The sequence below is a fragment of the Pundamilia nyererei genome, unplaced genomic scaffold (assembly GCF_000239375.1).
Source record: "Pundamilia nyererei isolate P.nyererei 1_Seehausen unplaced genomic scaffold, PunNye1.0 scaffold00261, whole genome shotgun sequence".
NCBI lineage: Eukaryota > Metazoa > Chordata > Actinopteri > Cichliformes > Cichlidae > Pundamilia > Pundamilia nyererei.
The window spans coordinates 558,386-583,142 of record NW_005187662.1 but is presented as its reverse complement, the minus strand read 5'-3'; the positions used below and the strand labels follow the sequence as shown (position 1 = coordinate 583,142).

Sequence of the window (24,757 nt, the reverse complement as noted above, 5' to 3'; positions counted from 1 at the left end):
CTCTTATCTGCAGAATGTTTACAGATGTTGTTGTCCTCAATGAGATCTGTGATGTTTTGATGGTTGGTATATTGTCTGGCAGTGGCAGGTTAAGGAAATGTGTTAGCCTCTGTTCTGCTCTGACACCCTCTCTTCCCCCGCTGTCAGAAATAATACACACACAATAATGTGCACACACACACACACACACACACACTCTCTCACTCTCAACATGCCATGACTGACTGAGACTGTGACTAGCCGCCTGGCGTGTACAAGGGCAGACTTCCAATCAGGCTCTCCTCCCTGTTCTTTCTGCCACTTTCTTAAACCTTTTCTTTCCTCTTTTCCAATTTTACTTCTAACTCCTCAAGTTCCACACATCCTTTAGCCTCATTTTTCTACTTTCTGACCAAAACCGTCACACTCGTTATCTCCCACTATGAATACCCCTCGCCTCTGTTTGCTCTAGCAGAGCTCAAACTCCTCTCTGACCCTCATACAATAAAGTTTGATGGCAGCTCACTATTTTTTTTTTTCCTAAAAATGGTGTCCGTGTGATGACACAGCAGGGCGCAAACACACACACACTTGCCGGTTACTTGGTTATTCCAGTTGCTTGTTATTGCAAGTATCTCATCAGCCAATCACATGGCAGCAACTCAGTACATTAAGGCATGTAGATGTGGCCGGGATAACCTGCTGAAGTTCAAAGCGAGCATCAGAATAGGGAAGGAAGGTGATTTAAGTGAGTTTGAACGTAGCATAGTTGTTGAGCCAGAAAGGCTGGTCTGACTGTTTCAGAAACAGCAGATCTGCTGGGATTTTTCTGCACAGCATCTCTTGGCTTTACAGAGAATGGTCTGAAAAAGAGAAAATATCCAGTGAGCAGCAGTTAAATGCAGTGAAAATACCTCATCGATGCCAGAGGTCAGAAGAGAATGGCCAGACTGCTTCAAGCTGATGACAAGGCCACAGTAACTCAAATAATTGCTTTTTATAGTCAAGGTATGCAGAATGCACAGCATGTCAAAGCTTGAAGCAGATGGGCTACAAAATTGGAAAACAGAAAATACAAAACGTTGCCTGCACTGATGGGTTTTGATTTTTGCTGCAACATTCGAAGGTTAAGGTCAGAATTTGGTGTAAACAACATGAAAGAATGGCTCCATCCTGCTTTACGTCAGTGGTTCAGGCTGCTGCTGGTGGAGTAATGGCGTGGGTGATATTTTCTTAGCACACTTTGGCCCCCTTAGTAACAACTAAGCATCATTTAAATTCCACAGCATACCTGGGTATTATTGCTAACTGTCCATCCCTTTATGACCACAGTAGATCCACCTTCTAATGGCTGCTTCCAGCTTGAAACCAGTTCATGTTGGCGCCATATCTCAAAGCTCAGATCCTCTCTAACTGGCTTCTTGAACATGGCGTCACTGATGGAATGAAGAATGTCTAAAAAGAATTACTGAAGATTTAATATAGTTTCAAGCCCTCCGTCTCCTCATCTCGCCCCTTTCACACTTTCTTATTTTGCTGATGAACACTGCATATGCGTGTGCGCGCGTGAGTATGCAATCAGGAATGTAGTCTGTTTTTAGGAGTGGAAGTGCAGCAGAGATTGAGAGATTGGAAGTCTGGTTATTGCCTACGGGAACTGGGAGCCTATTTAATAAACGGGACTGGAGGCCAGAGGGATATGTCAGAGAAATGTTATTACCTGGGTTTTATGAATAGCCCCAGCAAGGTGGGGAGGGGTCTAGTCAGCCTCTCACCAGAGCCCTAATTCTGCCTCCAAATCCTATTTACTACTGGGTGCCATGTCTACATCCATGTTATTTCCATATAGGATGACAAGGACTTCCCACTTTTGATAAGCAACTCTTTGTATTTAACAGCTCCTTTATTATTTTAGTAGCATTTAACGTGTTGCTAAACATAATGTACTTTTTTTTTTAAATCAGAGTTTAGTTTTTGTTGTATATTTTACTTTTTCTTTCCACCTGCAGGACTTTTGTTCTCCTGAAGCTCCGTTTCCTCCCGTAAACTCATCTCAGACTTGGTTGGGCAGTGCTCCCAGTCCTTTCAACCTCCTACCCAACTCCAGAATCCTAACCTGGGCCTCCAACACCAGCTCCTTCTCATCCTGGCCTCCTCTCACTGCACTCCGTGTCGTGGCTTCACTCGAGAGCGAGTCGTGTGTGAAGGCATGCCAGACTGCAGGACTAATCTGCGAACCCGCCTTGTATCGTTTTATTAACATTAGGGAGACTTTCAGCGCGTAAGTCCTTTTTTTCCTGAATTTGTTGAATGATGAATCGTTTTTGCGTGCACATCTCTTGCGTGCCTGTCCTAGCTCAGAAAAAAAAAATTCTCAGCATCTGAGCGTTTTTTAGGTTAATAAGACAAGTTAATTTACAAAAAAACATTTGAGGGATCCTGCTGGCATCACTAAAATAAAGGTTACAAGTTCCATAGTTCATGTTTAAATGTGAATGTGATGTAAATTTATTCTAAAAAGGAAACTTCATCTGTGATGTGCACTCATCTGAAACATCTAGTGCAGTTTTTTATTTTCATTGTTTTTTTGCAAACTGTAACATCTTAAAAGTCCATCTCACTGAGCTCATTCTACAAATAATTATTTGATTGCATTCCATCAAAGCAGCACCACGCCTCATTTGCACTTCTAGTTTCAGTATTATACAGTAGTACAAAGTACTGATGAAACAACTGGATCACCCTTTCCTCTGTTGTTTTCCTGCCATTCTGAACAACAGCTGTAGTAAACACATTAAAGGGTTTTATTAGTGGGTTTTTATATATAAATTGTCATGAAGAAATAGAGTCATTGCTCATAAAATGAGGTCAGATCTTCACACGTAGTTTGTTTTGAGATGGTTTCATTTCTTTATTGAGCGTCCTGAGTAATCGTTCACAATACATGCTGGTAAAAGTAACTGAACTCATGAGTCTAGTACTATGTTGAGCCTCCTCCATCTGCAGCTTCATCAGGTGTTTCACACTGTCTGCTTTCAGAATGCACGTCAATGCTTTGGGAATTTGAACCGTTCCTCCAACAAAACTCTTAATATTTCTCAGGTGTAGCAATTTATTGGCCTACTTGGGCACTCAAAGCACTTTATACAACATCTGTTGTTCACCTATTCACACAAACACTTTTTTCTAAGTCTAAGTGCTAACTACCTAGCATCCACAATCTGATGAACACACTGGAAGCAGCTTCGGGGTTCAGTATCTTGCCCAAGTTTACTATTTTATTCAAGGATGCAGACTGGAGCAGCCAGGGATTGATCTGCATCCTGAGCCACAGCTACCCTACAATTATCAGATTTTGCTTTAAGGTCAGCATTCCTACTTCAATTTCTTCATTTTTACCCACTTTCTTGTCTTCATATGACACGAAAGTGGGTTTTGGTCATCATGTTCCACAGTAGGTGTTAACACTGTGCTGTGCCCTTTTTGAGAAGTTTTGTCACCTGTCCACAGAACATTTCCACGGAAACCTGTTCCAGGATTACAAGTATTGCTCTCTCGGACTTTTGCAGGACACACAAACTTTAAGAAGTGTCATTAGCGCAGTGGTTCACAGTGCAGTTTATATATTTATATACACACACACACACACACACACACACACACACACACACACACACACACACATACATACATACATACATACATACACACACTGTAAACTGTGTCCTCATCCTTTGTCTTTGTTCCCAGGCTGGACTTTCAATGTGAAGGAGTGGAGTCTGAGAAGAACCACCTCTTTCCTGCTTTCTCAGCAGAGCATGCTGAATGCAGCCTGCAGCAGGACCCCTTGCTGTTCAGCTGTGCCGGCTCCAGTGCCAAATACCGACGCCTTTGCCCCTGCAGGGATTTTCGCAACGGCCAGGTGGCATTGTGCAAGGACTGCTTATGACCAGAAGAGGACCTGGATGATGGAGGCTCTTTTGTAATCCTTGGGTAGGAAACTCACTGGCAAGAGACAGTGTGATAAAAGCAGCAAAGCATACACACTGACTGTGCTACCTTACCTCTGACCCAGAACTGGCTACCAAAGTAGGTAAGGTGTAAATGTCTCAGGGATCTGCATGATTGTACTTTGAGTCTGGAGGGTTTGAAGCTTCACTGTACAGATGTTCTGCATTCAGACAGTCTTTACAGAAATCACGATGAAATGTAAAACTTAATGGATGAGTTATATGAGTAATCAAGAAAGATTTGAATAAAAAAAATGCTTGATTTTCACAAGTGTGGTTACTTGTTGTTGTTGTGTGAATATTTACAGTGTCATAGTGGAGTTGGATATTTGTACTAGATGCACCCAAAGCCATTTACACTATATTGAGATGTACTATTTTAAATGTCCGTGATGAAATTTGTACATAAGTGTTGTTTAATAAAATACATACAGGAAACATCGTCTTTTTCTATTTAAAAAAAGTACTCTACTGGCTATCAGTCTCTGTATCTAAACACATTTTAATACAGGTCTCTGAGGGTTTTGAGAGAGCACATCTTCCATCACGGTCAGAGCTCCTTCTTGTAATGTCACCATCTGAAATGTTCTGGATCCACACGAAAATTTAATGAGGTCTGTCTTTTCAAATGCTTCAAATTTTCACAATTTCTGGCTAGACAGATTTCTTCAGTAAACTTGCTGATTTACAGACATGACAATGCACAAATCATGATTTAAAGTGAGGTAACACTATCCATCTTTTATTATCTTTTTATGGCAAAATATAACAATTACTTCTTTCAGCCTGATTTATACGGACATAAAGCTTTGTTGGCACAGACTCATTGGTTATAAAGTATACTTTGGATACAAGATGACACTTCTTGGTTTGATTCCTGCACGAATATTTGAGGGTTTTTTTCCCCTATATTATATCCTAAGCTGATTTGTTATAATAATATATTCCTCATAAGGCACATCTCTGCAATCCTTGTACTCTATCCCTTGCAAAAATTTATACTGTCTTTATAGATAAACGCATGCCTGCTTAGGTAGCAGAACAAATGGCGAAAATAATGGAGTCAGACATCAAACTTCAATACTTGGATGATAAAAACATAGCTTCCCAACCCAAGACACATTTTACAATATGCTTCTATATCACTCATGGAAAGGGTTTAATATTGTTACCAGGTCGTATCAGAATAGTGTTCATTTGGTAACCGTATTTATTCTCCAGCTCACTCTGCCTATGAAATCACTCCTTTCCTGCTAAAGGTGCAGAAAATCTACAGTTTTCACCACAAAATTTCCTCCTTACTTTTTCAGCACTATTTTATGCATAGCAGGTGCAAGGAGGGATTTTTTAAAATTTTTTATAACGAAATGATTTAGTAAGATTATGTACCTACTTGATTTAACTGCAGCCTCGTGTTACTGTGGAGACTGACCTTCTCTTTCATTACAACTGAATAACGAAAGCTCATCATAGTCAGAGTGAACTGGCTGAATGATTACAGGGGCCAGAGACTCCTTCAGTATGTGTGTGTGTGTATTTATATATATGTAGACTAGGCTGGCGATGACGGAAAGATGGATTTTACCCAGGACGTATGAGAAACTGCATCAGATTTTAAATATTTAAATTATGTCAGCAGTAATGAGACACATTATTCAAGAGTGATATTCATATGCAATATGATATTCTATCTTGGCAGACTGGCAAATCAGTGATTTTATCTCCTGCTAATGTACATCACTCACTGTAATGCTGCTATCTGCTATCATCTTTTTTACATTTGCTTCTGCTGTTAAAGAAAATATCTTTATCTAGAAAAACAAAACTATAAAAAGAGCATATATGTACAGACTTTAAAGTATTTCAAATTTCACAGCATGGCACAGTGAAGATGGAAAATAGCTCTTTCCCACACGCTGCTCTTTAAGTACCTTTTCCAGGCTGAGGGAGAAAATATGCTGTATAGTATTTTTTATTTATTTATTTCAATTTTTTTTTAAAAGGTGTCTAGAAGTATAGTTCTTCAGGTTTTCTGAAGGTCCGGTCCAGCCCTCGTACCTAAACATTTTCACAGGAATGGGGTTTTTTTTGTTTGTTTGTTTATTTTTTTCAGCCAATTAATGCTGACTTGTGAATTATTCGAGGAAAATATAAGTAACTAAAAGCGAAGAACCAAATTTTAAAATTTTAAATATCAAACTCACTGCTAAAATACTGTTGCACAAACACAGAATTGTTCCCATCTCTATAAAAAGGTTTGATGCAAACAGTTTGACAGGCTTAAAAATTGTATTCTTGCACCAACAATGTGATTTCTAAAACAATATTAGCTGAAAACTTGACATATTTCAATTTGATGTGCAGTGTATCAAGTGAAAACTGACAAACACAGGACAAAAGAAGATATTTCAATCCTAAATAAAAGCATGAACAGTATATAAACACATGTCATTAAGAAAGGACATGAAACTCCAGCAGGGACTTGACACAGAACCTCAGAAATTTATCTAAGCCTTAAGTTGATCTTTCTACTGTTCACTGAATCGTCATTAGAAATGGTCTCAGCAGAAGGATGGCCGGCGAGAAGCCATTCTTAAGGAAGGGAAACGGGGAGAAAATGCTGAGGTATGGCGAATTACACAAGAACTGGACTGAAAATCTGTTGTCAGTATGTATACAGGAGGTCAAGAGGTGGGTACAACAGTGCATGACTGTAGCCATCTGTAAAACTCGGCGGAGGCTGTGTCATGGTTTGAGGCTCCATTTCAGTCAGTGGTGTTGGGGATCTTCTCAGAACTGATGGAATTATGGACACAGAAAAGATTCACCACACAATACCATCCTGAAAACATCTGACTGTGATCATTGTCATTCTGAAAAATGGAACCAAGCACAACACAAGTGCAGTATAAACATCCCGGGATAGAAAAACAAAAAATGAAACCCTAACAGTTATTGACTGACCATGCCTGAGCCTGGATCTCAACATTACCGAAGCAGTGTGGGATCATCTTGAGTGAAACTGGAACAAAAGGCAGCCAACATCCAAAAAGGAGCTTTAAATGCCCTTTAAGAAACCTGTGTTCAGGATGTGCTAAAGAATAAAGGTGGTCATATCAAACATTAACGTTCAAGCTGAACTGATTCTATTTATTACCACGTGTTTCCATTTAATAAATCACTCCATCTATTTTGTATTTGCATGTTACAACTTTTCCAGAATTGATCTCAGATTTCCAACGTTAATCTCAGAATTCTGAGGACAAAAAGTCAGAATTCTGACTTTAAATCTCAGAATTCTGGAAAAGACGAAAAAAAAGGACGTGCCCACTTTTCTTTTTCTTCCGTACTTCAGTATGGTTTATGGTGGCTGTAGTGTATAGAATGCCTTCAACAATGAATCTCCATGTTAGCACACATAGATGATCACTCAATTTTGGGCCAGTGGTCATTATAGTGTGCATTAATGTTTTTTTGTTTTTTTTACAGTCATCATTATACTGCTCATTTGCTTTGATCTATTGACCGTAATGTTAGCATTTTTCCTTTATTTCTTTACTAACGTTGCCATACTCCCATGGGGCGCTAGCACCAATAAGTGCTGTGTGAGGCTGCAGTCCTTTGTGTTGATCTCATACCAAGTAAATTCAGGGTCAGTCCTGCTCATAGTGCATTGATCCTATTAACCTCCTATACTATTACCTGTGTTGGTATTGCTACTATGGATCTTTAGATCAGTTCTCCCACCTGTAGCATCAGTAAGCAGCTCTCTGTAACTTAACTTAATGTTTAAAAATGATCTATTCTAACCTGATGTAGACTGCTCTGCTGGGCACTGACTCTTCACAGCAAAATTTGTAGCAATATTTGATACTTTTTGATTTTGTTTGTGTGGGATTTATGAAACCACTAAGTGAAGTTGAATATTCAGAGCTATTTAAAATCACCTTTACAGATGGACATTTTAATATGCACAGAATGGCTGCAATGTCACCGAAGTCATTATCATGTGAGCCGCTGCTCCACTGAAGCTGAAACCCGTCACTATGATAAGAGGATTTTAATGAGAATCCTCTGAAGACAGAGCTCGAATTTGCCAGTTTTCATTTAATGACAGCGCTAGTGTTTCTTTGACTGATAGTAAGGACCATTTCACAATGTGCCCATTTCTCCTCTCCAATTTATAATCTCTAAACTAATATTGAAATTTCTCTTGATCCTCCGAAACCACAGGATGTGTGTGGCAAGAGTAGTCAGGAAGGCTCTGAATCTTTTAGGACTTTTATGGCGAGAAATGGAGTGTTGAACAAAAACCTCTTAGACTTAAACTCGCGTATAAAGAATATAAATGTAACACTTCAGAGGCTTTTTTTTTCTTAGATGGTATTTTTTTCTGAAGTAACCCTAAAAAGCTGCACCCACCTTTAAGTGCTTTTCTATTCAGCTCTCTTTTTCTCCATTTCACCACTTAAAAAATATCCCTAATATTCCAGGAAGAAAGAACTGCCACAGCAAGAAACGGGTTTTGCAGAAACCACGCAATGACGGGTTGACATCTTACAGATAAAATGTGTTTCTTTCACATGTGTTTTGTCTTGAAGACCCGTTGACGTCAGGCCTCGGGCAAAATAGCCTGTGTGCTGCTGCCGTGTTCCAGAAAGAAGGCCTGCGAGCTCCGAGCTCAGCTGTGTGAAGCCCCTCTGCAGCCAAAGAAAGAAAGAAAATCTATTTCAAGTCTGCGTTTTACAATTTTACTGAGATTCAAATTGTGCACTTCAGACAGCTTGCAAGTTTTGATGAATATATGCACACAGTTTGGTTAAGACAGAATGCCAGCTCAAAAGGCCAGCCTTTTAAAGTTCCTGTTGCCTATAGCTAAATCATGTTGAAACATAATGTCTTTATCCAGTCATAGCCAGGGAAGACAGCAAGCTATAATTGTTATGTTAAGTGATTTTGGTACGACTGTTTAAGTTATTGAGAGAGCAAACGTATTAGTTAAATGTGCTGGCTGCAGTTCATCCTGGAAGTTAAAAGCTGACGAGAACAGCCTCCTCGAATCCAAACATTGGATACGAGGCTGAGTATGATGCCCTGATTTCCATTGGCAGTATCCCCAGCTTCCAAACGGCACAGAGATGCTTCAGCTAAGACAGTCCAACATTGTCCAAATTGTTTCACTTCCAAGTGAAGATAAAGATGAAGATAACCTACTCCTTTCAAATTTTCTAAATTTGGGATGGCACGTTTGGGAAATTCTCAAGGTTACGATTTAAAAAACAGGTCAGTGCAGCATTTCCCCTGATTTCTGAGCATTTCACGCCCAGCTCCACTCCTCCGAGACGGTGACACTGTGGGCAGAGTGATCACTTTAGTCCAGATCTGTCATCATTAAGAATCGCATGAAATCTCCTACATATGTTCAGTATGTGTTAGCTGTTTAAGCAGCAGTTTTAGCAACGGACCAACTTTTACACGTCACTGTATGATTCATGGTGTGGCAGGCCACCTTTTTCAAAGAGAGAGATCACACAGACTAGGATTAATACGTTTTCTCAACATACCGCAGGCATCTTCATTCTTCCCGCTTCACGCTCAGCTCCTCACCAGTGCCCCTCGCTGCTCCCTTATTCTCTTCAACTCCTCTTCGTTTCATCTTTTTCTAGTGCTTCTCAATTTACACAGGTTTCTCTTTCTCCTCAGCCTCTTTTGAAACCACCATCATCCCTTCCTCAAAATTGAAATGGTTCCTTTTTTCTTATTTCCTCACCCTATTTTTTTTTAAAGAAAATTTCTCCATGACCAATTCCCATCCTTAACATTGGTGTAGTTTTGATACTATTTTTCAAACAGCCCCCCCCCCCCTTCTCTCTCTCTCTTCAGCCCGTATCTTTTTAGTATGGGTGATGGAGTGGGGGCTGTGCTGCCTTCTGTTCATGCTGCTTCACCGCTGCTGCCTCCCACAAAGATAAATGTATCACACATAATGGTTCTGCCCCCCCTGTGTGTGCACGCTATATGTGGATATCTTTCTCTATAACAATAGGTGTGAAAAACTGACACTCTCATAGAGAGTACTTGGACTGATGGACGTAATGGACTGAAAAGAAATATTAGTTAGGTTGTGATCTAAACTAGAACAGCACTCAAAGTACTCGTCCTCCTTCAAAGCCAGCGTCCAGTCACATCATTTTAAAGACGGTGAACCACATCAAAGTTTTGTCGGTTCACTGGTTTGCCAGACCCCACGTCTCCAACAAGTTCTAATTTTGATCTGATAGTTTTTGTGTATTCTTGGTGAGAGACAAACAGATCACTTGGCAGATGAACTGTATTGTTTCTGGTCACCAATATGTATGAAAAAATGATTTTCAAATGTAGTTCTGTTAGAGGATACCTCTCCAGCAGTCACTGCAGACATACCGTCTCTGCCACAGTGAGAACCGAGCCAGTGGTATCTGGTGACTTCCTTTTTTGTCTTTGAGCATAATTACACATAATCTACCCCAGAGGTGACACATTGTTTAAGAATCCATTCAGTTTGGTGCAGATGCAGATAACTTCAGAAACAGTGAACTGAACTGCCTTTGGTGGAGAATGTCATCTGTGGGTTTATAGATTTACATACTTTTTCAGTCTGTTTGCTTTCCTTCATTTCAACCTTTTGTTTTCAACTTGTTCATCACAACTGAATAACAACTAAGTGGTCTATCAGCTATAAAAAATAATTGATTACAGTTTTGTTTGATTTGTAGATTTAGTCCATTGTTACAGGGTTGCTATGCAACATGATCATGCCATATCAACCCAAATTAATGTTTTGTGGACATTCTAAGGTGTTATAGGTGCACAATGAACACTTTGTGGATTATGTGCACTATGTGAACTCATTTTTAGGGTATGTGGTTGCAAATATATATATATATGAACCTTCAGGAAGCAAAGGTGCACCTTTGTTCCAGTTTCAGTGTCTTAACTCCTGATCATCTACTCGGAGGTAGCAAAAAATAAAGTGTTTGTGTATTGTGGTGTTTATATACAGTCACAAATCAACTTGGCTTTTTAACATGGCACGCAAATTTTCAATAAAATTGAGGTCAGGGTTTTGTGAAGGTCAGCCCAGAAGCTTTATGGGCCATTCCTAAGCAACTGCAGACTCCAATATCATCACTTGAAACTACTGTTTGAAGTTACTGGTTATTCAGATGTGTCAATACTTTGCCATGTCCTGGAAGAAGACCCAAACTGTCACCCTCAGATGTGAGGGAGTTGGTTAAAAATTCACCAAAGCTCAAGCCTGCCATGAACTGGAAAATGCTGATACATCAGTGTCTCTGTCCACTGTGAAGTTGTGAAGTTTTAAATCTCCATGAAACGAGAAGGTTCCAACCAAGGAAGAAGCTCCTGTTCCAAAATTCACACATTCAAGCTTGACTGAGATTTGCAGCAGTCCACATGGACGAACCTAATGCCTCCTGGAGAAAAGTGTTATGATCAGTTTAAATTAAATCTACCAGTTATGCCAAGAACAGCGGTCAAATATACTGCCAGAATTACTCTAGTAGTTGGCTGATGAATGCCAAAAGTATCTTGCGAAAGGAATTTTAACTTATTTTTAGGGTTGGCATATGTAAACTTTTGACCCTGTATGTATATTTTTGGAGGTAATCCAAAATAAATTGAAACTTGTGCATCCAATTGCTGAATTTCAAAGTTGTTAAAGATTCATGCTGTAGAATAATTCCACTCTGGAAAAAGAAAAGTTTAAAGAAATCATTAAGAGCCCAAAATTGCCATGACATTCATGTCTATGATGAGTTTATGTAAACCTTGGACCACAACTGTATTTTGTCTTTTACTAGCACATGCTTACCATTTTAAAATTGGTCTGCTGCTATATAGCAAAGTTCATTGTCTACCACAATAAAGCATACCTCATTTTAACTGGAGGCCTTAGAGATATGAGAACTAGAAAGTGCAAACAGAGAAAGTATTGAAGCAAACAGACTCATGTTGATTTTTCAGCTTCACACCCTCCAGTACAGCCAAACCAGAACACACACTATAATTAAAACAGGATACGCTTCAAATTTGATCTGCAGTGTTGCCCACAGATGGTGTTAAAACTCTTTCATGGTTCGCTAGAAAGTTCACCAAAGGTCACACACTGTTGAGGCAGTTTGAGTCAGAAGAGGCAGAATTATTATTGATTGTTTAGCACTAGAAATCTATCATTTGTAAAGATTTTATATGTATTTTTCTAACACCATACATCTGCAAACATAAGGTACTTTTAAAGGGTGGATGTATGCTCAAAATAATGGATGACACAACAGTCATTGGTTTGATTAACCGACTGCATACAGTGAGGAGGTGCTAAACCTGGCAGCATAATGTTCTACCAGCAATCTCATCCTAAATATAAGACAAAGGCGATTGTGGTAGATTTCAAGAAGAAAAGAGGTGCACAGAGAGTCCCTAGCTTCTAACATCTGGGGTTGAATATCACTAAGGTCATCTCCTGGTCTGCACACACCTCCACTGCCATCTATGTTTAAAAAGGCTGGGCAGACTTTCACAAGATCTCCTTTTTCCTGAAGCTGTTTATCACTGCATGGTACTGCTGTACTGCGCTGCACTAAACAGGACCAGAGGTCTTTGCAGCGTGTTGTCTGGATCGTTGGCGCAGAGCTGTACGCAAATGCTCAGGACATCCTGGCCAATCTGAGAGATTGTGGTAGAAGAGCCTTATTCAAGAAGGTGACCATGAACTTGATAGCCACTCCTGACAGAGCCCCAGTGTTGATCTGTGGAGAGAGGAGAACCTTCCAGAAAGAAAACCATTTCTGTAGGACTCCATCAATCAGGCCTGAATAGTAGAGTAACCAGATTGAAGCCACTCCTCAGTAAAAAGCAAACGACAACCCACGTGGAGTTTGCTCATGTGGGTTGAAGGACTCTCAGACCGTGAGAGTTCCCTGCTCTGATGAAACAAAGATAAAACTCTTTGGCCTGAATCATGTCTGGAGGAAATCAAGTACCACTCATCACCAGGGCAGTACCATCCCTACAGTGAAGCATGGTGGTGGCAGTATCATGCTATGTGGATGTTTTTCAGGGGCAAAAACTGATAAATTAGTTAGGTTCAAGGAAAAGATGAAAGCAGCAATGTACAGACACATCCTTGATGATAACCTGCTCCAGAGTGCTCTGGACCTTGAACTGGGACAAAGGTTCATCTTTCCACAGGACAACAACCTTAAGCACATAGCCGAGATAGCAAACGAGGGGCTTTGGGACCAGTCTGTGAATGTCCTTGACCGGCTCTGCCAGCCTTGAACCTCACTGAACATCTCTGGAGAGATCTGAAAATCGCTGACCACATCCAACTCGATGGAGCTGTAGAGGTTCTGCAAAGATAAGAACAGGCCAGAAATAGGTGTGCTTAGTCTTTTCTCAAAAAGACTTGAGGGTGTAATTGCTGCCAAAAGTGCATCAGCAAGGTCTGTGAATATTTATGTATATTTTATATTTTTGTTTATTATTTGTATTTGTATTATTTTGTCATTATGGGTTTGTGCATGTAGAATTTTGAGGTGAAAAATTCATTTAATCCTTTTTGGAATAAGGCTTTATGGATCCACCTTATGTCTGTTTTCATTTTTTGTCCATAGAAGCAAGGGATGCATAGCCAGTATAATTGTATTTGCCCTGCAGCACAACAACAATATAGTCTTCTTTAGTCTTGAAACGGAGAAATTAGATATGACATGTTATTTTGAGGGCTCGTAGGTGTTAGATACTTTTGTTACAGCCAAGTTTGCCGAGCTTTTTTTCCCCCTAAATGTTTGACTTTCCCATCGTACGTATTAAGCTGTGCCATCATTTGTTTTAAAGTCAGTTTGTCGACTTTACAGAAATGTAAAGTCAAGCTGAATATGCAGATGTGTCTTTTTTTCCTAGACAAGGGGAGACGTGTGTGGTAAATCCTTTTTCACATTTGCGTGTTGATATTTTCTACATTTCCAGCCTCCTGCTGACAGAGTTATGGCCTGCAGGCTGTGCCTCGTTCTGCAGGAAATTCCACCCTCTTAGAGTAAATCACATTTCACATTTGACATATCTCTATGTATTTTTTCAGTAATGCATGTCCTGAGTAGCAGCGTAGTGCACAATGACAAGTCAAGAGGATACTCCACAGTCATTCTCAGTTACCGAGTCATCCTGGCTTGAACTGCCAGCTGGCAATTGCAGGCACAGACTTCCAGGCCGCATCCTCCGTACAATACCGAAAGCCACTCTGTCGCTGGATTTATTAGATCTGCGTCTAAAGCTAGAGATAAAGGAACCAATTCTTCATCGATCCTCAGCTAGGGTGTGGAAAAGTGGCAACTTTTGCCTGAAGAGCAGAGCTGGCTGTCTGTGGAAAATCTTTTGGCTTGATTTGAGAGCCTCTGTGACTGCATACATTCAGTCCTGACAAAAAAAAGGTAGGTGGAAAGAGCAAAGGGAGGCAATGAGAGAGAAAGATCCTTATTCCTTATAGACAGCCCATCCGCCCTCATGACCCTGCTGTCTGATTGGACTGTCAAACTGTAATAGAAGTGATTGAGAAGATGTGAGAGGAATTAGGCATAGGGGGGAAAAAGTGGAAAAAGACTGACCACCACCTGCAGAGAAAATGAATCAAATGGAAAGAAGATATAGACGAGAGACAGATGATTGAAAAGTAGGCTGCAAGATTAAAAGCCAGGGTGGCAATAGATAAGAGTAATGACAGAAGGGGGGAAAAGGCAATGCGAATATATTCAAGTTTTTATTGTGGACAACCTCGAAGTACTCTACAAAGACCATACAGAGATACACAGGAAAAGGCGAGAGCTCTCAAACGGGAAATCATCAAAAAACATGTTTTCTTGGATCAGTGTTGGTAGGACCTTGATGTAAAAGTTTTCAGGAGGATCAAAGGTGTCTCGCAGTTTTACAGCCGGCACGCTTCGTGTCCTCATGAATTATTAAATAAACTTCGGATTGATGCGGGAGGTGAGAGGGCTGGGGAAGAGATGAAGATAGAGAGCGCCGCAGCAATCAGTAGCACAAATAGTTAAAGTGCCATGCTGGTGTTTAAACGCTGTTTGTCCCTGAAGCAGGAAAATTAAGTTAGAAGTCAATGAATACTTGCACTGAAACAGGTCATACTGGCCAAAAATGCCCGAGTGCACCAAAACAGAAATGGAAAGTAATAAGCTGGGTCTGATGCCCAAACCAGCCTAAGCATTCATTTTCATCATCTCATTTCTCACTCATGACCTGATCTTTGCCATCTTTCAAACTTCACGCCTAGCACTCATCAGTCACTGGTACAACCCACTTTGATCTTACGTGAGCCGAACGAGTGAAACTGCACATTCTGTCAATGTAAAGAAGCTTAACTGCACATTTAATCCCTGGGATATCTTAATATAAGATTTAAAAAAACTGTGATTAAACAAGCACATCTCCCTTTTCTACATGACAAATGTGTAAAATTGCAGGAAAAACCTCTGGTAGCTCACTGTCCACACGGTCCTGTAGTTTTAAAAGTATCAATTTTGTTAATTATCCACTTTGGTGTTGTATGAATGGCTGCGGAGGACGTTACCAGAATCAAAAGCTGTAAAACTTACAAAAAATAGAGTTAAAAGCCACAAAATGTGTGCTGTCCTTCATATTTTCCAAAGCCGTCCAGCGGGCCTGATTGGAGTCTTTGGCAGGATGATTTTGGCCCCCAGGCTTTATGTTTGACACCACTGATCTAGAATGTGCATGATTCTGGGCTCGGACTTCTGCAGTTTTAAGCTACTGAAGAGGAATTATGACTTTTATGTTCAGTGACACACTGAAAAAGTCAGTGACTACAACAGTACTTTTTCATTTTTGGTACACTGCTATATTTTACTACTTCTGACCACAGTGACACTCATAACACATTATTATATGTATAATATATAAATGTCACCCAGTCAGCTACAATTTATACAGCTCTTATTGTTTGGTGTTGGTTTATTAGTAATCAGGGAAAAAACACTCTCTTAGAGATCCACATAATCATTAAGCATGAAGAGACCCCTCATAGGTCTTTGTACCAAGACACAGATGTCAGGCTGTGATTGGACCATCTCTGTGCTCTCACAAAGCTTATTAAAAAGGTTGTAAATAGCAGGTTTAAGTCTAAATAACAGTAAAGACTTTTAGTTTGCTTTCTACAGCAGATTTTCCTGCACAGTGTTTCTGTCAGCCTTCCACAAGCCTTGTCATGGATGATGTCTCTAAGCGGCAAGTGGCGTTGTGCCAACATGCACATCCTGTGTGGTAAATCATTAAGATGTTTACTCATGATTAAAGATGTTCTTTCTGCCTGAAAAGCTTCAGATGTGTACCACGGTACACTAAGAGCAGGCGTAAGATGGTGTTTGATAAATGATTCAACACTCGGCTAATCAATTCCCACAAGATCCCGGTTGGTGCTTTGGATTAATCCATTACTCAGTTATGGGTTGTATCACAGAAAGTGCTGCGTTTGTTTGTGCAGGTCCTCGTGGGACACGAGCTGACCTCTGTGTGTGATCTGTTTTTCTGATCTTTACAAATGAGATGAAAGCAGCAAGAGTGAATCCCATGAAACGTCTCTGGGTCTTCTTTCGCAGATTCTTTGGACAGACGCTTCATTTTCTGTCACTACCAATTCGTTTTTAAGAGAGAAACTAAGAAACCCATGATAATTATAAAAAAAATGGTACTATAAAAAGATGCTTATTCAATTGATTTAAGCTACATAAAAGTCTTCTTTTATTCCTAAAACTAGGTAGACCCAGAAAGAGGAAGGGAGTGTGTATGAGTGTGTTTCTTTGTGCGATATCAAGCTTGCTACCAAGTCTTGGTGCATGGATCAGACTGGCATGGACAGGTTTTCAGTCTGGAACATAACTGTCACGCTACCTGCTATAATGTCTTGCTTTGATTGGCCTTAATTGATCTAATTTAAGTTGTTAGAGCTTTCTGAATTGACGCAGCCATTATAGCCACTTTGAGAAATTGCTAAGTACATGTCACAACGATCATGTGACACCAAGTTAATTCTGGCAACACAGAATGGTCTCATAGCTTAATAAAGCTGAGACAATCAGAACACATGACTGAATATTGTCTCCTACACACTGTGCTCTATAGAAGAACAAATGTTGACACAGGTTACATTATGTGCTTTAAGCAATATTGAGCACTGGAACATCTTTATGAAAGTGAGTTTAATGCACTGCAATCCAAGGAACCACATGCCACAAGCTTATTATGCCACAACGCAGATACTTTAATAATTTACGAAATCCCGCAAACACCAAACAGCGACTGTCCCTCGTATGCGTGTCTCAGCCATGACTTGACCTTTCCCAAGTGGGCCTTTTTCACAGCAGACACTCTGACTTGTCACAGTGGGAAAAGCCTGGGGGCGTTAGTAATGACTACAATCTACTTAAGGGAGGGCCTGCTTTTGTGAAACATCAATACACCTGTGCTTTCCCTGGAGCCCCGAGTCAAAAGGTCTGCTGTGAAAAATCACCTTCCAGCAGCCTGCCTGTGCTTAAAACACTGCCCCATGTGAACGCAAGATTAAAAGAAAAAATCACAGCAGGAAGTTCATTTAAACCAGTTCAGTCCCAGTCGATTTTCAAATGAACAAACTCAGATTTTGAGCTTTGCAGATGCTTAATCTACAGTCTGTTTCTCTTTAGAGTTTGACAAGCAGCTATTTAAAGTATTAGTTTGGCATTTGGGAACTGTACTTGTTATTTATTGATTTTAATGTGTGGTGATTTGCTATCTTTGGACAGAGGCAGACTAGCTGTTCCCTTTCCTGCTTTTAGTCGTTACTGTTAAGCGTCTGATAGCCATGGCTTCAATCATCACCACCAACAAAAAGTAAAAAATAAGAAAAAAAATCCCCAACAATCTGTAGTTTTTATCTCTGCCTTTAATTGTGCCTTATAACAGCATAAGGAATATAATATTTTCCATGAGCTAGTCAATACACAAACACCTCATGAACGCAAGATCGTAAGATGGTGTTCCTGACTTAATGGGTGAAAAATGTCCGATAAACTATTGACATTCCAGAACTGGAATGCAGTAGGAAGAGCAAACACGGCTAATCTGAGGTGATGATCATTGCTCCTTTAAACCTCCTGAATGGGTTCACATTCCCGCAGCTGCCCAGATACTATACGCTCCAGCGTCCTCCTCATTTGAATATGAAAGGGCAGTGGAAGCTTACATCAAGATGACTGATTCTGACACGAATGTCTGGAGACTCATTTGTCATTTTGTGTCTCAAAGTTCAGAACCCTGAATCTGTCTTTATATCAGAAGACCAGCACATTAAAGATTTACTAATTAGACCTCTGTGTACTATCATAAGACCTGAGTCAGAACTGGCTGCCAAGTCTGTAGAAAATGCACGTTTTCTGGCAATTGCAGCTTTCTAGATACTTCCATGTGCACCTATACTAGCATGTGGCAAACAGGCTGTCAAAAAACAGTTGCATACTTTAAAGTTGCTCACTGTTTGTGCACCAAATGCCCCACTAATTGTAGTCATGTATTATTTCCAGGGCTAATATACCTGTTTTCCCTCAAAGAATATGAGATCTGATGTATTTTTCAGGATAATTTTTGCATGTGTGGGCTCGCTGATTGGTCTCTCATCTTGTTTCACTGTCTGCTGGGTCTGTTTCCTATTCTCCACAGCCTCTTTAATCTGATGTTGAAATGTATTCCTCTCACATGAAATTATTTTTGCCTGCTGCCAAGACATAGTAACATGATTTTCTGTCTTAGAGGCATTTTAGTCTGCAAATTTTAAGTTCCCCTACTCTGCTTGATGTTTCTGTGAACGAGTATGGACTACAAGAATCTTTCTTCTTAGATGAGAGGCATGGGATTTAATAAATCATACCTCATTTCTTTTCTGTTTCATTTTTTTCACCTTAGGGGGTGTAATAGAAGCTGCCACATTCTGATGTAGAGTTTTTACAGGGGATGGATGGCATGTATTTCATTACTGTGTGATTGTATAGAGCTATGGCTCTATACTATGGCATAAAAAAGACATTTTCTTCCAGAAAACTCCTGCTCACTGGATAATTTCTCTCTTTTTTTGGCCATTCTCTTGTTGTGTGGAAAAATGCCAGCAGAGCAGGCGGTTCAGCAGGTCATGATGACCATGTCTCAATGCCTAAACGCATTGAGTAGCTGCCATGTAATTGGCTGACTAGACATATGTATTAACAAGTGGTTGAACAGATGCAACTAATAAAGTGGCCGTTCAGTAAACATATGAATATCTCTCATACTGTTTATATCCGTGAATCCGTTTCTGAATACATCTTTAAAATTGGTACATTTATTTGGACAAACATTAATCGAAATAATTCTGATCTGTTTTCCCCGAGAAAGTCAAAAAAGTGCCTCGTGCTTGTTGTTCTTTTTTTCCTCGCTAGCCTGGTTTAAGATTAGCTTCACGAATGTCTTCGGCAAAAGCATGCTGCTAATACACAGGCTAGTGTGTGTGGGTGGAGGAGGCCAGTGGAGCAAATTGTTGTGCTGTTCAAAAAAAAAAAAAAGAAAGAGGAAAAAACATGCAGAATATCTCAGACATTGCATTTGTATTACACCAGTTAAATTAAATAGTTACACATTTTCCTCCCACTTCAATAAAATACCCAATAATAAAAAAAACAAATCCCCCAGGCACAGGGCGCATGTAAAAATGTGGTTCTTCTGAAACTAACAGAGCAGATTGTGAACATTTGTACTGTGCAGGTCAATGAGTTTCCTTTCATTGCTACGTTCACCCTTTACAATGTGCTATTGCTACACTGAAGCACCACTAACTAAAGTGGTAGGAATATTAAAATAAAATCCTGTTACACTTTTTCTGTCTTCTTGCAAATCTTAAAATGTACTTCATCTTAATCTCACAGCTAATAGAACCCAGAGTTGGAAACACAGGCGCTCTGCACCACAGATATGTTAAGGAGAAGCTTCAAAAACTGATATTAGTCTAAAATTGGACATTGTGGTGAAGCATCGTGCTTAGACAGTTTAATCTTGGGTTACAGCTTATACAGAACTTACCTCCACCTGTTAAGAGAGGGGTGATCTCTGTGTTCCAGGAGCAGTGGAATTAATACGACAGTAAAAAACAAAAAACAATTAACCTCACATAAAATGTCCCTTTGTTTTGTTATTTTTTCTAGTTTTTGCCAATGGACTGAGGACCTCAAGTGGATGGCAAATGAACAACAACCATCTATGTGAGTGCCAAATGCCAGGAATGAAAAGGTCATAACACGCTGTGCTAATGGGGTTTATCAAGCCTGACATAATTGGCCTTGCGTTCCATCTAACGCACAATTTCCCCCATTCAAAGAAAAGCAGCTCTGGGGAGCTGCCATAGATTGAATGGCTAATAAATGCAGTCCTTTTATTTTAACCTTTATGTTGTCTGACTAAGTGTGTGAGGTCTCATCTGACTATCTGCCAAATCCTCAGGCCAGCATTCATTTGGGGGATGCATGTTGTTGAAGACTGCGTTTCTGTAAAGCTTTTTATGATAATGATAGCAAAACGCTCCTTAATTGGATCTCACTGAAAGCTAACACGGCACAGTGAACTGAGCTGAAATGCATCACAGCCACTACAAACAGAATCTGTGTGGTTCCCAGTGTGGTTACTCAAAGACTGTTTTAACGCTACATGTGGAATCCTTTCACTGTAAATAGAAATGAAACCTGAAGAAATAATACGTCGAACGTCGAAACAGTGCTGACCTTTCACCTTTTTAATGAAAGCTTAAAAAACTGCAGTAGTTTGTTCATATTTTGTAATAAGTCGACACACATTTTAACCAAGTATTTTTGTAAGTTAAGTAAGTTTTCTTAACTGCTTACCCAGCTACAGTTGAGTTCAAACAGAGACTGGAACAACCATTTATACCCACATCCACACCTTCTTCCACAGCTACATCCTCAGTTAACCTTACACGGGTGCGCTGGACTGTGAGAAAAAACCGACCCACCTGTTGAAAACAAATAATGACTCATGGAGAACATGCACATGAAAGCTCCAGCTAGGCAGCAACCCTCCTGCTGTGAGGCAACATTGCTAACAAGTGTAGCTCCACCCTCCCAGGTCCTTCTGTTAATAAATAATTATAATAATACAATATTGCCACAGTTTATCTATTATTTCTACTTTCAACCATGTAATTATTACTCATGTTGTCTGACTTTTCCATCACTGTGTTTGGTTAAATACTCCAGTTACTTAATAACTGCTCAGCTAATTTATCACTCTTTCTTGTCCATTTCTAGTTAACAGGTGGGTTACAGCTGTGAGCTGAAAGTCAACTTGCTCATTTTTTAAACGTTTTGTGATCAGTGTCAGTGTTTAAAAGAATTCAGGAAAATGGAAAATGGATGCAGGTTGATGGAAACGTATACAAACAAACATACATACAGCCACATATTGGTGACATTTTGAAGCAGAATGATCAGATTTGGATTCATCGATACATAAGATCTGTTGCTGCTATTTTTCATTTCAGCTGTTGTGGAATTTTTCATATTTCAACCTTTTCTCCCTGTTTTCCTTCCTTAAAAATGGCTACTGTTCATCTGGATAGTTTTTTAGGTTTGCCATTTCTCCATTTGCCCTCAACTTATCCAGTTTCCTCAGATTCTTCAAGGACACACTGCACACCAAGCTGAGATATGTGTTTAGTTATCAGCTGTTTGGCGATCATCATGTCAAAAATATCATGTCACACTGTGTTATCGTTGGCATTTTCAATAGATTCAACTTTTTAAAAAATGGGAACAAATTATATTTTTTGTAACAGATAAAATTTATAGCTGGTTCTTTACTAAACGTTCTGTTATGTGTGTGTGTGTGTGTGTGTGTGTGTGTGTTTGAGTTGGTTTTCATGCTTGAATGATTCATAGGTCCGTGTTTGGTGACTTAACAAACAAACAAACAAACAAGAAAGCATTCCTCTGGTCAGGTACAAGGACTCGACTGAAAATAAAGAAACAAGCAGTCAATATCCAAAGAAACACTTCGAAAGTCCTTCATGGAGAAGTGGAACTCCTTGGAAGCAAAATATAAAGAGATGAGTGGTGGTTCAAGATTTTTGCACAGTATTGTAATTAGGTGGTCCACACACTCGCTGGCAGTTGCAGGGCGTCGACCCCTTGCTGGGTGTCCTGAAAACATCCAATACTCGTCTTAAAATAAATTAACAGGTATGCATATAGACATCCAATTCACAGTGGAGTCTTTTTCATCCGCTGCACGTTGGGTATGAACAGGTAGGGGGTATTTAAATTGAATTTCAAATGATCTATTTCATGCTGCTAAACACGGAGCCTTCCAGAATAATTCTCTGTTTGTCTGAAATGTATTTGAAATTCCTCACAGCTCGGCCTATTATTTTTCTCTTAAATAGCCTCCATTTTAATGAACACTGACTTGTTGCTTCAGGCGCTTTCCCAGGAGAAACAGAAGAGAAAAACTGTGAGGAACCTGTAATCACTTAAACTAATTAACTGCAAAGAGCCTCATCTGCATTACTGCACATGCATTTTGCTTATTCAATTAATGTTGAACAAAAATAAATAAATAAAAAATGTAATATATATTCCAAGCAGAAACAACTAAAATCCAGCTTCTCCTGATTTTTGTTTGATATTTATGGCTTTATGTGCTTTAAATACAGACTCTCCAAGGCCGTAAGGTGCTTTAATTTTGGAAACTGCGTGACAATTTCATTTGTGAGAATCATATTTGGGCATCCTTATTCATATCAAGCTGAAAGGCAGATCAAAAGAGATGTATTTATGCTCTGAATTACCAATGCATGAATGCAATGCTCTACTGTATGGTTGAAATGCGTGGAGTCATTGTGAAGTCTGGGCAGCATTGAAGACAGAAATAAATCTAAAGTGCTTTAGTCATTATTACAGTTAATTAGACATGGGAGCTGAGAAGGGACTGAAAAGAATGATGAGCTCAGAGAGGTGATGAGCCGAGCTCAAAGGAAACAATCAGTAAACTTCCGTGTGCATTTTCCCCTGTCAGACTATTACCACAAACATCTGAGGGTGTAGGTGATCATTTTAGTCAAAGGGAGTAGATGAGTCATTGTGTTTGTGATATTCTTCGCCTAGGCTGTGAAATATGGCAGGATATGAATTTCAAAGTAATCATCTTTGTCATAATAGAGTCAAGGATGCTTTTTATGGCCCTTGATCATAATTAGAGTATCAAATGGTAGAGACACACCAACTTTTACACCCACGGTGAAAACAACTAAAACACCCACGCAGGAAAACAGAAAAACTTGTCTTGGAGTAATGGCTGACTTTGGTTTCATCGGAAGTACACAGTCAGTTTTATGTAAAGCACATTTTATTAAGTCTTTCAGTCTCTAAGTACACTCGCCGTGATTTCATTTTCAGTTTTTTAGCACCATCAACAGCTGAAATCATAGTTTTGTAAATGCCAAACCTTTAAAACGGTTGACAACCTGACAGAGGAAAAGGGAAAAAACCTAAACCTAAACTAAACAAATGTCACATCTTTTGTGGTACTTTGCAAGAAATAAAAAACAGAGTGACAGTGCAGTTGCACAACCGAGGTGCAGTTTGATCCATATTTTTTGCAGAGACAGTTGGTAAGAACAGCTTGCTCCGTGGTAACGTTATTCTTTGTGCCTGAGGCTGATTAGGAGAAACAGCTTATCTGAACTCCACTTCCCCCTCTCAGGATGTCCCCCGCTGGACCGCACCACCTTTTGTAGGCTGCCAGATCCAGAACCTTTGAATTCCCCCACAGATGCTGCTTCTGGAGTCTCAATGTGGGACCAGCTGTATCTCCATGGGACGGCAAATGTTAGGCAGCGAGGACACAGTAAACACCTTTGCAAAATAATGCCATGAAAAATATGTCCCAGTAACCAAAGCCATGCCTGTCATCACTCTAACAAGGCAGAACAGCAGTGATGGATTTAATAAGCCTATTGTATATTCAGTGCAGTCCAAAGGTCTGTGGCCAGTAGCAAATAATCTTTGTCGTTTTAGTTCTTAACTTAATTGACAAATTGGCAAATGACAAAATGAGCTTAATAATTTGAGCAATGGCTTAAGTGTCTAATGAAATATACATGTGTTTGAGAAAGTTTTGGTCTGCAGAGTACACTCGTTGCCCCAGCACAATGTGACAGTGTTCCAGAGAGCTTCTTGTAATGTCTGGAGTGTTTGGCTTTATGCCCCACAAATCTTTAATAATGGTAGAGGTTAGTGGCTGATGGTCACTTATCACCTTCCTGAGTCTGATTTAGATACAACTTATCTGTTATCTACAAAGCCTTTTAGAGAAAGCTTCAGTCTAGTCATGATCTGACACTTGAGGAGTCCCTCTTCACTTAGAATGACAATTTGACTTATGATAGTTTCACTTTGCTTTCATGCCATGTTTTATGTTATAACAGCACTACTTAGTGAGAAATGTTCTGCTGGCAACCAGAGGCACAGTTTAGAGATGATGAGCAATCTATTCAATCTGATTCATTTGAACAAGGCTTTGAAGAGCTACTCAGAGCTACGCTGTGCTCCAATGGAAGGGCTCAGCTCTAGGAAATCCAACCCTTTCTTCAAAGGGGTAAAGATTTTGGG

The 24,757-nt window shown here is 39.8% G+C and overlaps 1 protein-coding gene across 2 annotated transcripts in view; it reads left to right on the top strand.

Annotated features, from left to right (window-relative positions):
• The window catches only part of mgat5b (alpha-1,6-mannosylglycoprotein 6-beta-N-acetylglucosaminyltransferase B), a 67,289-nt gene extending 62,868 nt beyond the window's left edge, over positions 1 to 4,421 (top strand). For both annotated transcript variants that reach the window (XM_005750094.1, XM_005750095.1), the window contains 2 exons: positions 1,989 to 2,260; positions 3,730 to 4,421. In XM_005750094.1, the coding sequence (XP_005750151.1) occupies positions 1,989 to 2,260; positions 3,730 to 3,928 (471 nt within the window). In that variant the 3' untranslated portion in view covers positions 3,929 to 4,421. The remainder of the gene's footprint in view (positions 1 to 1,988; positions 2,261 to 3,729) is intronic.
• The last annotated feature ends 20,336 nt before the right edge of the window (positions 4,422 to 24,757 follow it).